At 54.1% G+C, this 14,064-nt stretch overlaps 1 protein-coding gene across 4 annotated transcripts in view; it reads right to left on the reverse strand.

Annotated features, from left to right (window-relative positions):
• The window catches only part of MINDY4 (MINDY lysine 48 deubiquitinase 4), a 118,517-nt gene that overhangs the window by 41,879 nt on the left and 62,574 nt on the right, over positions 1 to 14,064 (reverse strand). For all 4 annotated transcript variants that reach the window (XM_061414216.1, XM_061414215.1, XM_061414214.1 and 1 more), the window contains 3 exons: positions 11,824 to 11,940; positions 10,568 to 10,656; positions 641 to 739 (listed from right to left, as the gene is read on the reverse strand). In XM_061414216.1, the coding sequence (XP_061270200.1) occupies positions 641 to 739; positions 10,568 to 10,656; positions 11,824 to 11,940 (305 nt within the window). The remainder of the gene's footprint in view (positions 1 to 640; positions 740 to 10,567; positions 10,657 to 11,823; positions 11,941 to 14,064) is intronic.

Genomic DNA, 14,064 nt, shown 5'->3' on the forward strand with positions numbered 1-14,064 from the left:
CCTAGCGGGCTGACCCCCTTGTCTAAAGCTTAGCCACACAGCTGGAATGAAGTGAGGCTTCCACTCTCAAGGGTCAGGCTGAGGAACCGGCAGACCATCTCTGTGGATTATGGGGGTGGGGTCCTCCATTAGCAGGACAGGCAGGGAGAAGACTGCGCTGGCTCCACCACCGCCTTCTCACTTCTCTGAGTCTCCTCATCTGAACACAGGCCCGAGAGACACGGCAAATGGGAGCGTACTTTGGGGACTGGCTAGGCCTAGAGTCTGTTTTCCAGGGTCTTCAGATCAGAGAAATACAGAGGGGAACAGGCTGCCAGGGCCCAGGGGTCTAGGCCCAGGCTAACCCCAGCGCTCCCTAGGGTCGGGATCCCTGAATCTGACACCTTCTCAACTGGGGCCATGCGGAGGGCTGGCCCTCTCCCAGGGCAGGGCTGCCCAGCACATCAGGGCAACTCTCTGGGCTCCCCCTGACCTGGAGCACAGGGCAGGGGTCTAGGAGGACACAGACACAGTCCTTCAACCCAGACCGCCTGCATGAGAAGACGATTTCCCCAATGACGAGAAGGCACACAGCCAGCTCGCCTGCAGCCCAGCCCGCCCGAGGTAGAACAGTAGCAACACAGCCCTGGGAAGCACTTACAGTGTGACCACGGCTCTCTCGCAGCCGCCAGCCCTCCACACAATGTCTGCAATGGCCAAGGCCAGGCAATGGGTCCTGCGAGCGTTTGAAGGCTGCAGCCTGAGGACAGAAAGGGAAACGAGCTTAGGCCTGTAGTGGCAGAAATTAGAGACAACACAGCCGTGAGGCAGAGGGCCTGTCCTTTTTCCTCTGCCACCCAGAGGACTCAGACAGAACCTGGGACTGGGGCCTCCGCAGATGAGGACCAAGAAAAGAGCCGAGAGGAAGGGGGCCCCAGCAGGGCTGGAGGAGGAGCAGGCTGAGAAAATCACCCACGGGAGCAAAGGGGCTTCTGGAGACTTGGCAGGGCCCAGAGGTGCGTGCAAGAAAAGCCTGCGAGTTCTGACAGAGCCTGGGAGACTGGGCCCAGAACTGCTGCCACCCCACACAGAGGCACGCCCTGACCACCCCAGCTGGGCCAGTCCTGACACCCGGGCCCCGGAGACAGCGGCTCATGCAAGCAAAGAGGTGCCCTGTGCTCCTCCAGCTGATAGGGGATGAGACCCAAAGTGTGGACAGGAAGTGGCCTGACTTGCTAATTACTTAGACACGGGGTGTGGAGACGTGGGAAAGGGAGGATTCATGATGACTGCAGGGTTTGGGGTGAGTGTATGGTGGAGCTGAAATGTGGGCACAGGGCGGGGAGTGGGGTGACAGGAGATGCATGCGGGACCTCCCCCCGAGGGACCCCCATGCCCACCCCCCCATCCAGGTGAAGCTGTCGCTCTAAAGCCCAGGAGAGCAGCTTGGGCTGAGTAGAGGTTTATGGACCACCAGCCTATGAGGTGTCCTGGGCACTCTGAGTGGCTATGATTTCCCAGAGAGAGGATGAACCAGGCAGAGGTGGGGCTAAGGCTGGAGCCTGGTGGAACTCCAGTATATGAGAGAGGCAGGGAGGGAGGCAGGAAGGGCAGATCTCGGAGAGGGGCCAGTACTATCTTAGGACCAAAAGGGTTTAAGAAGGACAGGTACTCAGTGGTGTCAACAATGGCAGAGAGATCTCTGGTGGTGCTGGTGGTAAAGAACCCACCTGCCAATGCAGGAGACATGAGAGATGTGGGTTCGATCCCTGCGTTGGGAAGATCCCTTGGAGAAGGAAATGGCAACCCACTCCAGTATTCTTGCCTGGAGAATCCCATAGACATAGAAGCCTGGTGGGCTACCGTCTATAGCGTCGTAAAGAGTTGTACGTGACTGAAGTCACTTACACACACACAAGAGGCCCCTAGTGCATGAAGTCAATAACGGAGAAGGAGCAGCAGTCAAATACAGACGCTCTTTCTGTCTCCAGGGCTCCACAGAACTGTGCTTCTTGCCCAGCCCTGGATCCTGGGCTAAATTCCTACAGAGGCAGGCTGAGTGTCTGAGCGTTCCGCTACTGAAGGAACAAAAGGGGCTTGATGCCGGGGCTCCCAGGAGTACGGAGGGAGTTCCCATGTGTTCAGTTACCAAGTACCCTAAGCTCCAGGCTGAGCTGTTGGGAGGAAACTGCTGTTTGTACTTCCTCCCCAGGGTAGGAAAGGAGAACCTGGAGACCAGGACGCAGGTCACCATGGGGGGCAGCACATGTTCGCAACCTAGAACCTGGCACATGGAGCCGGCCGTCTGCACCTAGGCTGTTGTGGTGCCGTGTCTTTAAAGTGGGAGGCAACGTGACATAGGGTTCCTCCATGTCCCACTTCCTAAACTGGCCGTGGCAGTCGTACCTCCTGCATCGTGTTGGGCGATTTACATGAGATGATGTGCGTCAGGTCCACGGCCAGTGCCTGGAGTGTGGAGGATGCTTCGTTAAACAGTACCTTTTGATTGTTGTCTTTATGGAAGTGTCCCCACTTGACATTTGGCTGTGGCCAAAGAGTTGACAGGACGGAGAGCCCCCGACATCTGGTGTGAAAGTGACGACAAGCCACCGACACCAGGCAATCTTTCAACGAGACAAGCGAGCGCTCAACCACTTGGGAAATGAGACTCAGAGTGCCTGGGGTGTCTGCAGCCTCAGGAAGCCTGCCTGCTCCTCTGGAAACAGTTACCCCGCCATCAGCACCCGACACTTGGGAAGCACTGGCTGCGGGCCACTGTCAACTATGGAAACAAAGGTGAGGAAACATCGCTCTGGGACTCAGGAGCGACCGCCAAGGACCGCGGAGGGCCGGGAACACCAGGCTTGTCAGACAAAGGGGAAAGGGCTGGACGTTCATCTCTTTGGAATCAGAGCCCATGGATGTGGCCTCCATCATCCCCACAGCTCCTGTTTCTGGCCCTGCCCCCATCCAGGTGACAGTCAGTCCCAGCAGTCCCAGCTCCTGAGCACCCACGCTCACCCCTTCCTGCCCCTGCTCCTCAGCCGAGCTGGCCCGCACTGCTGCTCTGCCTTGCCCTCCCTCCAACCCTCACTGAACACACTCACTGCAGGTTCCTCCTGCAGCACAGGTGTGACCAGGGGACCCCCGGCCATCCCACACACACACCACACACACACCTAAATCCTGCAACATGGGCAAGAGTGCTGCAAAGTTATGCCCCGATTGTATACTCAGCCCAGAGCGTCTATGCTGGAAAACCCCCAAACGGAGCTACTGGGTCAGCTTCCAAACATTCACTCACACTAACGCTGAAGCAGGTAACCCTTCATTGAGAGCTTCTCAGGGTGGCCACAAGTAAGACTTTAAAAACCAGCATATATTATAAGTACTCATCATGTTAGAAGCTGTTAGGAGCACTTCACACGTATTACTGCATGAATCATCAAAGCCACCCTATGAAGGAGATACTATTATTGTCCCCTTTTACAATGGGGAAACTGAGGCACAGAGCCTAAATGATTTACCTAAGGTTACTCCTTGGAAGAAAAGTTATGACCAACCTAGATAGCATATTGAAAAGCAGAGACATTACATTGCCTACAAAGGTCGGTCTAGTCAAGGCCTTGGTTTTTCCAGTAATCATGTATGGATGTGAGGGTTGGACTGTGAAGAAAGCTGAGCGCCGAAAAATTGATGCTTTTGAACTGTGGTGTTGGAGAAGCCTCTTCAGAGTCCCTTGGACTGCAAGGAGATCCAACCAGTCCATTCTAAAGGAGATCAGTCCTGGGTGTTCTTTGGAAGGAATGATGCTAAAGCTGAAACTCCAGTACTTTGGCCACCTCATGCGAAGAGCTGACTCATTGGAAAAGACTCTGATGCTTGGAGGGATTGGGGGCAGGAGGAGAAGGGGACGACAGAGGATGAGATGGCTGGATGGCATCACGGACTCAATGGACATGAGTTTGGGTGAACTCCGGGAGTTGGTGATGGACAGGAAGGCCTGGCGTGCTGCAATTCATGGGGTCGCAAAGAGTCGGACACGACTGAGCGACTGAACTGAATTGAACTGAAGGTCACACAGTTAGTAAAAACTGGACAAAGTGAAACGACAGTGAGGGAAGCAGGAGAGGATGGGAGGTGGAATCCGCCGTTTGGAGCCCCCGGCATCAGGCACAGCATCCCTCTGCCTCTGAGCCTGTCTCTCCTGTGCCTGCATTGCCATCAAGAGACCTGGCTCCTGGGAGGGGCCTATCTTCCTGGTCTCACAGGCTTTAGTTACAGACCCCCTGAATGTCCATGTTTCTGCACAAAGTCTTGGTTCTTTCCATTGGCTTCCATTTAGCCTCTCCATCCTTCCCTGGGCCTCCTCTGGCTCTTTCTTTTGAGACAAGCTTTCCAAAAGATGGCAGCATGGGGGCAAGTGCAGTGGTGGGGACTGCGTTCCATTCCTGGCTCACTTGGGGAAGCCCCCTGCCATCGCTGGCCTTCACCTCCCCACCCAGAAACGCAGACACCGGACCAGATGTCCCGAGCATCCTCCCAGCCTTGCCCTGTGCCATGTAACCAGCCGCAGGGTGTCCAGGGCTGTGGTGGGTGCAGATGACCAGAGGAAGTGGGGAGGTGCTGTGGTGAATCACTGGGCCTCCGCCTTCCCCGGGGGAACTCAGTCTCTGCCTTCACCTTGTTGGCAAGGCTGGGGCTGAACTGCCTTCTTCCAACCCCGACCACGAACCCAGCACCTGGCTGGGCTCCTAAACCAAAAGAAGTTTCTTTGCTGCTGCTCAGTCACTCAGTCCTGTCCGACTCTTGTGCGACCCTATGGACTGTAGCCCACCAGGCTTCTCTGTCCATGGGATTTTCTAGGCAAGAGTACTAGAGTGGGTTGCCATGCCCTCCTCCAGGGGATCTTCCCAACCCAGGGATTGAACCCAGGGTTTCTTGCATTGCAGGCAGATTCTTTACTGCTAAGCCACCAGGGAAGTTTCTTTAAAAGAGTCTAATTCCTCGCAGGAGAAGGGCAGGATTTGTCTAGGGATGGCAATGGGGGTCAGGGAGGAATACGTCCTCAGTTTGGCTTAATTATCCAGGTCTTTCAGATTAAAAAGATGGTTCTCCCACCCTCATTAACTCAAAGCAGGCTCGCTTGTCCACTCTGACATGCCCGCCAGTCTGAGCCTACAGAAGAATCAGAGGAAAGCTGGCAAGCAACTGCGGGTCTTTCTTCCCCCTTTCAGGGTTACATGCTGCCAGCGCAGGCCTGGGGACCACTGGATCTGGAATCTGAGCCTGGCTCCACTGGAATCTGAGCCTGGCTCCACTGACTGTCTGGAGGGGCCTTGGACAAGCGCCCCTCCTTCTCTGGGCCTCAACTTCCCCAGTTGAGAAGGAAAGTGGAGGCAGAAGGACAGCTCCCTAGCCCATGGTGTGTCCCAGGCCTTCAGGGGAACGAGGCTCACCATTGCTTCCCACGAGCTGAGCCGGCCGGCACGGCCCCTCCTGGAGTGGAAAAACACCAAGTCCTGCCGTCCGGCTCCATCCTCCCCGATTGAGCAGAGGCCGGCTGCCGGCCTGATGGAATGAGTCTTAATGAAGGCAGACAGTCCCGCAGAAAAAACATGACCGCTGCCAAGAAGCCTTTACTTCAGCATGATTTCCCTGGAGGGTGCAGTCACATCCTTGTGCGGCTTTCAGAGAACCGTTTCCCCATCATTTGCTGGGGAGGCAGCGAGCAGGGGGGCATCCCCACCAGACCTGCAGACCCAGTGCAGGAAGGCCCACCAACCTCGGTCCAAGAGACCCCCAAGGGCCCGGCGTGGCAGCTGCGGATGCTGTCCCTGTCCCTGTGTGTCATGAGGGCCTCTGCGGTGTTCCTAGAGGGAACAGAGGAGCTTGCCTGCTTTTTTTTTTTTTTTTTTAAGCCGGATCATTTCTGAAATCTCGGATTTCAGAGTCAAAAGGGAGGACTGAAGTTTCAAACCCAGCTCAGTGCACACAGCTCATGCAGCAACATCAATAACCCAATCAATGTCGAGATCATACAAATGAATCCATGCAGCCAGAGGGGCTGGGGCTGCGAGAGGTTCCTGCAGGACGTCTAATGTCACGCTTTCCTCACATGAGGCAGCAGATCCCTAGGAGTTCACTGGACTCTTCTGCATTTTTTTTTCCAAATTAGGAAAAAAGGGGAGGTTCTGCCCAGAAGCCCTTTGTGAACTACAGCACCTACAGAGCCATACCTTCATCACTGAGTCTGTCTGGGGCCCAGCCCTCGGGTGTTTTAAGCCCATGACACTTGGCCTCCTGGCGCCAGCCCCTTCCTGGCCTCTCTGGCTGTCCTGGTACTCTGTGTCTCCTGCGGGGCACAGCATGGTGTGACACAGGGTGTCACGTCCCAAGCTTGGCTCTACCTTGGAGGCCAGGTGTGAACCTGGGCCAGCATCTTTCTGTCTCTGAGCCTCAGTTTCCCTGTATATACCTTAGTAGGTGATTCCCAGGTCCCACCCACTTGCACAGCCCTTCATTTATGAAGGACTAGGTTGCATTTCCTTACTAAGTCAGACTTGGGCAGGACAGAGATTCCCAAATGGAGAAAGTGAAACCTTGCTGGCCCACGGGCTGTGATCCAGGTCTCTGGCCAGTCTAGTACTCTCTTTAGCAGCCCCCATCCTGAAACAGGCTAACCTGTTTCAGTGCCCAGAGCTGAGCACTGCCCCAGCCTCAGCACAGGCACCGACCGGGTGCACCGACACCCACTTGGCACGGACAACTTTCTATGGCCTCTGATCTGGAAGGCCTCACTTCTGCAAGCAAACCCTGACTTTCACCCTTCCATCCCTCTGCTGCCAGCCTCAGCCCCCAGCCCTGCACTCCCCTGGCCTTTGCCTGACCTAAGTCCTAGCCTGAACCCAGGAGGACTCTCCTCTGATCCTCAATCGCCTTCCAGCCCCAAGGCAGGTTCATGCCTCAGCAAAGTCAGGCCCACTGCATGGCAGTAGGAGGAGGAGACACGGGAGGAAGATGTAGAGGCAGCTGGTGTCCCTTGCCCACAACCTGTCACCACTGGGACCTCCCCGAGCTGGTGCCCCATAGAGCCACATTTTCCTGAGTCCCTTCAGGCACTTGCAGCGGCTCTGGTTAGACAAGGGAGCCTGGGTCACTAGGCCAAGGTCTCTGTCCCTCCCTCTAGGCTGGTCATGAAGAACACCCACTCTTGGGTCTACTTGGCCATCAAGGCGAGCAGGAAGGGAGCCCACTCTGCTAGGCCTGCGGGGAGAGCAGCTCTCAGTACAGGGCCCCAGGCAACAGGGAAGGGACTTACCAGGAGCACCTCAGTTGTGGGGCTCCAAAAAAAGGTGAATCACTCTTCTGTAGCGTGAATCCCTCCATGCCTCCTGGGGGAGGGGACCCTGTCTGGCCAGCCGGCCGAGCTCTCCTGGCCAATCTGCACAGGCCTCCTTCAGCCTGGCCAGGCCTCCATCCCCCAGAGCGGGGTTCCCTCCCACTAGGCACACCCCATACATAAACCCCAGCAGCCAGCAGCTCCTTCCGACCTCCTCCCGCTATGCACCACCAGCTGGCCCTGAAGGGCCTTCAGTCAAGGCTGGCCCCAACTCCTCTCTCAGCTGGTACGTGTTTCTTTCCACCCAGAGCCTGTCTTGGGCCTCTAGCCGGAATGGCTTTCTGCCTCCCAAACCCTGGCTTCCCTCTCGGGTGTGGAAGGAAAGCAGAACTTCTCCCCAAGGACATGCCTGGGGATCCAGAGGCTGTCACAGCCCCTCAGTGGGGCTGTAATGTGGGAGACGAGAAACCAAGTCTGCCATGCGCACACACAGCCCTTCGGGGAACCAACTTCCTAACTGTTGGGAAATGATCCACAACTTCCCCTGAGAAGCCCAAAGTCCAAGTTCAAAAGCAGCTCTGAAGGGGATGGGGCTGAAATGAATTATAAAACATCTCCCACAATGGCCAAAGCCAAGGTTTGACCTGAGCAGGCTGCTGGGCCCTGAGGGCCCTCTGGCAGCCCGGCCTTTACCCACCCACCAGCCCGGGGCCTCACCCTGCCCCTCTGCAACTCTGCCCTGGTCACCCCAGGCAACTCTCAGCTCCTCTCCCTGCCCTGGGGCCTCTGCACATGCTGTTCTCTTTACTGGAATACCATCCCCTCCCCTCCCAATCAGCCTGGATAATTAATGCATTTGTCCATGCCTTCATTCAGTAAAAATTCTGAGGGCCTCTTCTGTGGACTAGGTCTGGGGCTGGATGCCAGGAACGAGCTATGGATCAGGAAGTCCAAGAAGACTCCTGTTCTCAGGGGTCTTGAGTTCCGGGGTGCAGGCGATGGGCAGGTGATGACTTGGATAAAAAGGGCATCTCGTGGTAGGGGGCCTGCAGGCAGCATCTGGGGAGCTCGGGGAAGGCCACCCTGAGTCACAACTTCTGCACAGTGAGGAGCCGGGGAGGAGTCTGAGGGATTTGCTGGGAAAGGAGAAACCAAGCGAGGAACAAGTTCATGCAAGGACGTGTGTGAAGCCCATTGGGAGTCCTGCTCACAATCCAGATCTCAGTAAGATTAAAGTGCCATGCGTCTCCAGCAAGCACCACCCCCCAACCCTCTTCACGCCCAGGTGGGCCCTGAGCACCTGGCCTGTCCCGCGACCTCCCACTCGTCTTGGCTCTTGTATTCAGGTGTAGGTCCCATGAGGGCAAGTCCACAGTTACCATGCTGGCCCCGCACCCCCTCCAAATGCCTACTAAGTCCTCTCTGTGTGTTTCTCTCCTGTGCAAGGAGGGAAAGGGGACAAGGGGTGCATATGTGCTCGGAGAAGGTCCCTGTACCCTTTGAGAGCGGGCAGCCAGAGGCCCCTCACTCAGCCAGTCCCACCCAGCCAGTCGGGATCATCCGGGACCATCACGCACTACATGGGCCTCTCCCGACCACAGCATGGGTACCACTTCACTGGACTGGACCCCAGAGCAGGCAGAGGGGAGAAGAACAGGACAAAGTCCAACCTTGCTGTGGAAATGCTATGTCACTGGGCTTCTGCTGACAGATACGCTATGCCTCTGGATGGCATCTTTCAGCTTGAAATCAAACACCTTGATTATTACTTCGTAAAGTAATTAGACAAATCATCTTATTGGACAAATTATAAAATTCCAAGCATGAAAAGATACCTTCACTTGGACCCTGTCTAAGGCCACATCCTTTAGGCTGGCAAAACATGTTTCATTTGTACCAAGCTTGACAGGGTACCTGGAGAACTAGTATCTTTCCCAGTAAACCGAACATGAATAAATGAGGGGTATGGGCCTTGTTGTCTTTGAAAAAAAAAAAGCTACCAAAATGCCTAGGTCGAGAGCGAGTCCCTTTAATTAGCGTTCAGGAACTGGCAGAACTAAACTGTGATTTTCAAATCTGGTTAATTACAACTTTGGAGAAGAGAATGGAAGTGTCTACTGGGTAGGATGCGTCCACGATGCTGGGAATATTTTCTTTCGTCATCTGGGGATGTGTTCATGGGTGTGTGATTTTGCAATAATTCATTAAACAGAACATACAGGAGTTGTGCACTTTCTTGAGTTGTGTACTCTTCTGTATGTATGTTGTGGTGGTGGTTTAGTTGTTAAGTCATGTCCAATTCTTGTGACCCCATGGACGATAGCCTGCCAGGCTTCTCTGACCATGGGATTTCCCAGGCAAGAATACTGGAATGGGTTGCCACTTCCTTCTCCAGTATATATGCTAGATTTCAACTGGAAAAAAAAAAAAAAAAAAAGAACAAGTGCCAGAAGTTCTGTAACTCTGAGGGTTACTCAAAACAATTGGGAATGCAGTTATAGGTTAAGAGAGCTGCCTCTTCAAATTGGCCAAGCTGGTCTGCCCCTGGCCAGCCCCTCAATAATCCTTCTAACTGAGCACCGACCACAGGGTAGGATCAAGGTTTTCTCTCTGTCCCTCAACCTCACAGAGCACCCTGGAAAACAGAGAATGCATCTATTCCTCTCTATATCACTTGTGCCTGCACAGAATGTTCCAGAAACATCTGTTGAGAGAGTGAGCGTGAGAATGAGCTGTGTGCAGAAACTCAGCGTGTGAGGTGGAGAATGAATGGCCGAGGGTGGAAGCCATGTCCTGTGGGGCTGGCTGGACCATGTGTGGGGAGATGGCTGCTGGCAGAGATGGGCTAACAAGGGGAGGGAGGGGAGGCCTGGGCTCAGCGCAGGGGTCAGTGACCTGGGTGTGGACAGGATTCAGGCAGCTGCTGCTCCATTCCTGGGTTGGCGGGGGGTGGGGGGTGCTGGGGGGTGACGGGGGGGTGCAGTGAGGGTGGCCTGAGTTTCACTGCTGTTCCAGCTGCTGATTCTCATGTGGAACAGGACTTAAATAGCCTGCCCGCTCACAAGACACAAACACATGCAGGTCATTTAAACAGGCCCATGCTGGCCCTGCTAGCCAGCCTCCATTTCCCTTTCCAGAAGACGGGAAATATCAGGGAACAAACACACGTTTCCTTGCTTATTTGTTCTGGACAGTGAGGAGAAGCCTTGGGAAAAGAAGATATTGCCGGAATGAGCACTGACTTACCGAGCACAGTCAGCACTGCTATCTCCTTCAAACAGGAGTTTCTGCAGGACACAGCCCTGGACAGCCGCCAGGACCCCACAGGGACCACCCTGCAAGGAAGGACACGCTTGAGTGCCTGTGAGAACTGACCCAGGGCTCAGCCTTCTGTTCCTCCAGAACCAACCTCCGCCCACAGGTTATAGAACACGGGGAGCCCAGGCCCCTCAAACAGGGGTCTCTGTCATGGTGTCTACTTCCGTGAAGTGCCAACTCTCAGTCACAGGGAGAAGATGGCAAAGACCCTGGCACCCATTGCTAGAGGAATGTATGTGTGATGTGTGAATGTGAGGTGTGTGATGGGAGGAAAGCAACTCTTCACAACCCACCAGAGGCCATCGTCACAGATGTCCAGTCATCCAGAGACACGTTTCCATGTCCACAGGCTGAGGGTGTCAATTATCTACCCATCCTAAAGCCCTCCTCCTCCAGGAAGGCTTCCCTGACCACCTCAGCTAAACGCGATCCCCTTGGGCCACCTCCACTTGTGTGAGCAACATTGTCCCTGGCCCGTAGCCTGCCTCGGCACCCAGTAGGTGTGCCTCAGAGAGAGGGGGCTCCTTGAGGAGCTCAGCCCTGCAGCTATCAACAAGTACAAGGACTGTCAGAGCAGGGCCCACAGGTGCTCTTGAACTCAGGGTGCGAGAAAATGTGCCAACTTGCCCAAGGTAGGGACAGAAGCACTTCCTTGGGGCAGTGTGGGGCAGGGGGAGGCTCTTGGGGCTTGAGAAATGGAATCTGGATGAGATGCTGGATTTTATAGTATCTTCTGGCCCTGAAGATACACCTTTTGGGAAATGTATTTAAGCCACATTCAGATCCTGCCACAAGCTACTTACGTTTCCCTGCCTGTGTCCTCTCCTCCTCACTTCTCCTGGTTCTCACACCAGATACTTCTGCCCCCTTCTGCAGTTCCTAGGTATTCACAAGCCTCCCTTTGTTCAAGCTGCCACCTGTTTTCAGCATCCTTTCTCCAGCTCTCCAGTAAAATCACCACTCGAGGTACTCAGCTAAAGGACCCTCTCTGGTAACCCCAAGTAGACACAGGGGCCCCTACCCCATTCCCTCGCAGTGAGGATTCCCACATCACGCATCACTTATATTAGGGGTCATGTTCCCCAGGCCTGCTTTGCCAGCCACAGTGAAGTTTCTGTCCTGGGTGACAATGTCCCTGCTGGGCCCAGAGAAGGGTCCCGGGGGGGCCCTTAAAAACAACCTGCCTTGTTCTGCACAATGCCATATTTTAAGGATACTGAGTCATTAAAGGAAAAACTCTGAAGTTTCCACTCATCGCTGAAACAGCAAAAGCTGGAACCAAACAGAATGGTCTTTATGTCCTGTCAAAAGAAGAAAGAATTTTATTGGTTGTTTTAAAAGCAAACAACAACACACGGCTGGGTGTTTGCATTCCCACAGGAGCTGGTCTTGAATTCTATCTAGCAGGGTAGTCTGTTTTCCAGCAGGGTCATCTACTCCCTTTTTGTCTTACAAACCCATTTTTATCATATTTGAGGAAAGAGAAAATTGACCCTGAGGGTCTTACCTCTGGAACATCTGTAAACCCAACCAGCCTGTGCTGATCCAAACCAAAATCCTTTTAGGTTCCTCAGACGTTCCTCGATACACAAAATTTTAGTCTTACATGGGACCTTGGGGATTTTTGACTGCACATTATAACTACCTACAGATCTCCGAACAATCCTGATGCTCAGACCCCATGCTGGACCAACTGAAGTGCAACCTGGGCGTCAGAGGCTGTGATCTGTAGTTGCAAATGAGTCCAGTGCACAGCCAAGTTTGAGAACCTCTAGCAAACTATGACCCACAGGCCAAATCCAACCCTCTACTTCCTTTGTAAATAGTGTTTTACTGAAACACAGCAATACCCGTGTGTTTACATATTATCTGTGTTTACTTTTAGATTACAATGGCAGAGTTGTGTGGTTGCGATCGAGAGCCAAAAATACAGGATCTAGCCCTCTATGGAAAAAGTTTGCCAACCCAACACCGGTACAACCCCTTCCTATATGTAAGAATCTCAACATCGCCAGAGAGTGCTGCCGGTGCCCCCCAAAACTTGAACACCCCAACCACCAAGTGAAGGGGTTCCCACTATCTCTCAAGGCAGCCCCTCCATTTTTTCGCAGCTCTATCTTCTTCAGACTTCTGGCTGACATTGCTCTCCCATCAAACCAAGCCCCACCCTCCAGAGCCCCAGAAAGCGCCAACACTTCCCCACTGACCAGCCCTCGGACGGCAAAGCGGAGCCTCTCCCCAGACGTCCCTCCCTATGCTGGCTGCCTCTCCTCTCTCTGTCGTGATTTTACACTCCAGAGGATCTGAGGGGCCAACGTGTGGATTCTGTCACTACATGCTCAGAGCCCCTTTCCAGGTCATATCTTTCCTACAGACTCATTTTCCCCTCTAAGGTCAGTTCTTTCTTCTCGTGCATGCATGCTCAACGGTGTCCAACTTTTATCGACCCCACACACCGTAGCCTGCCAGATTCCTCTGTCCATGGGACTTCCCAGGCAAGAGTACTGGAGTGGGTTGCCATTTCCTTCTCCAAGGGATCTTCCTAACCCAGGGATCAAACCCACGTCTCTTACAACTTCTGCATTGGCAGGCAGATCCTTTACCAGCTGTGCCACTTGGGAAGCCCTTGTTTTCGTTAAGTACAGGGGAAAACTCTGTGACCGAGCACTTTCCCCCACGTCATCAAATGTGGGCTGACACCACATAGGAGAGAGGGGTGGCTAAATCAGGGCTTGGGTCCCCTTCTTGCACCAACTACAGTCATCCATGTATTTGGACTGAGTTTCCCGGGAGCCTAGAAACTATAGGAACTTGAGTTTTCTGGCTGAAGCCTATGTCTGTTCTCTCATCCACAGGATGACAGCTCTCATCTAGGCATAGTACAGTTGCCAGGTCACAGGGCTACGAGCCTGGAAACCTGGGTTCCACTTGCTGTGGGTGCCGTGTGTCCTGGGTTGTCCTTTCTCTATGGGGGTCTCAGTTCTTTCTGCTGTTTTTTGAGATGCTACTACTGGGTGGTCTTTAGGGGCCTCTGAGGGCCCCTCCCAAAATGATAGTACCCACTACAAAGAATCATAGCCTGTGGCTATGTCTGTGGCTAAGGACAGCCAGAGCACTTACTCCCAGGCGTGGGAGTACTTAAGACCCCTTGCCTGACCCCCTCCCTGTGGTCTCAAAAGAAGGAAGGGAAAGAGAGGGGAGGGATGAAGAGGGACAAAACCTCTAGAAAAACCTTTGACTTTTCACCTGTGTGCTCAGCAAATACTTGCTAAGTAGGAAGAGAAGAGGGTCAGCTGTGTCCCCAGGAGTTTTATTTTCTCTTCCTGAATCCTGGCTGAAAAGCCAGTGGAGGACAGCAGGAGCCTCATTCCATCTTGCAGGAACTGCTGGCCACAGGGAAGGGTGAGGCCTTCTGGCAGTGGAGA

The sequence above is a fragment of the Bos javanicus genome, chromosome 4, assembly GCF_032452875.1.
Source record: "Bos javanicus breed banteng chromosome 4, ARS-OSU_banteng_1.0, whole genome shotgun sequence".
NCBI classification, from domain to species: Eukaryota; Metazoa; Chordata; class Mammalia; order Artiodactyla; family Bovidae; genus Bos; species Bos javanicus.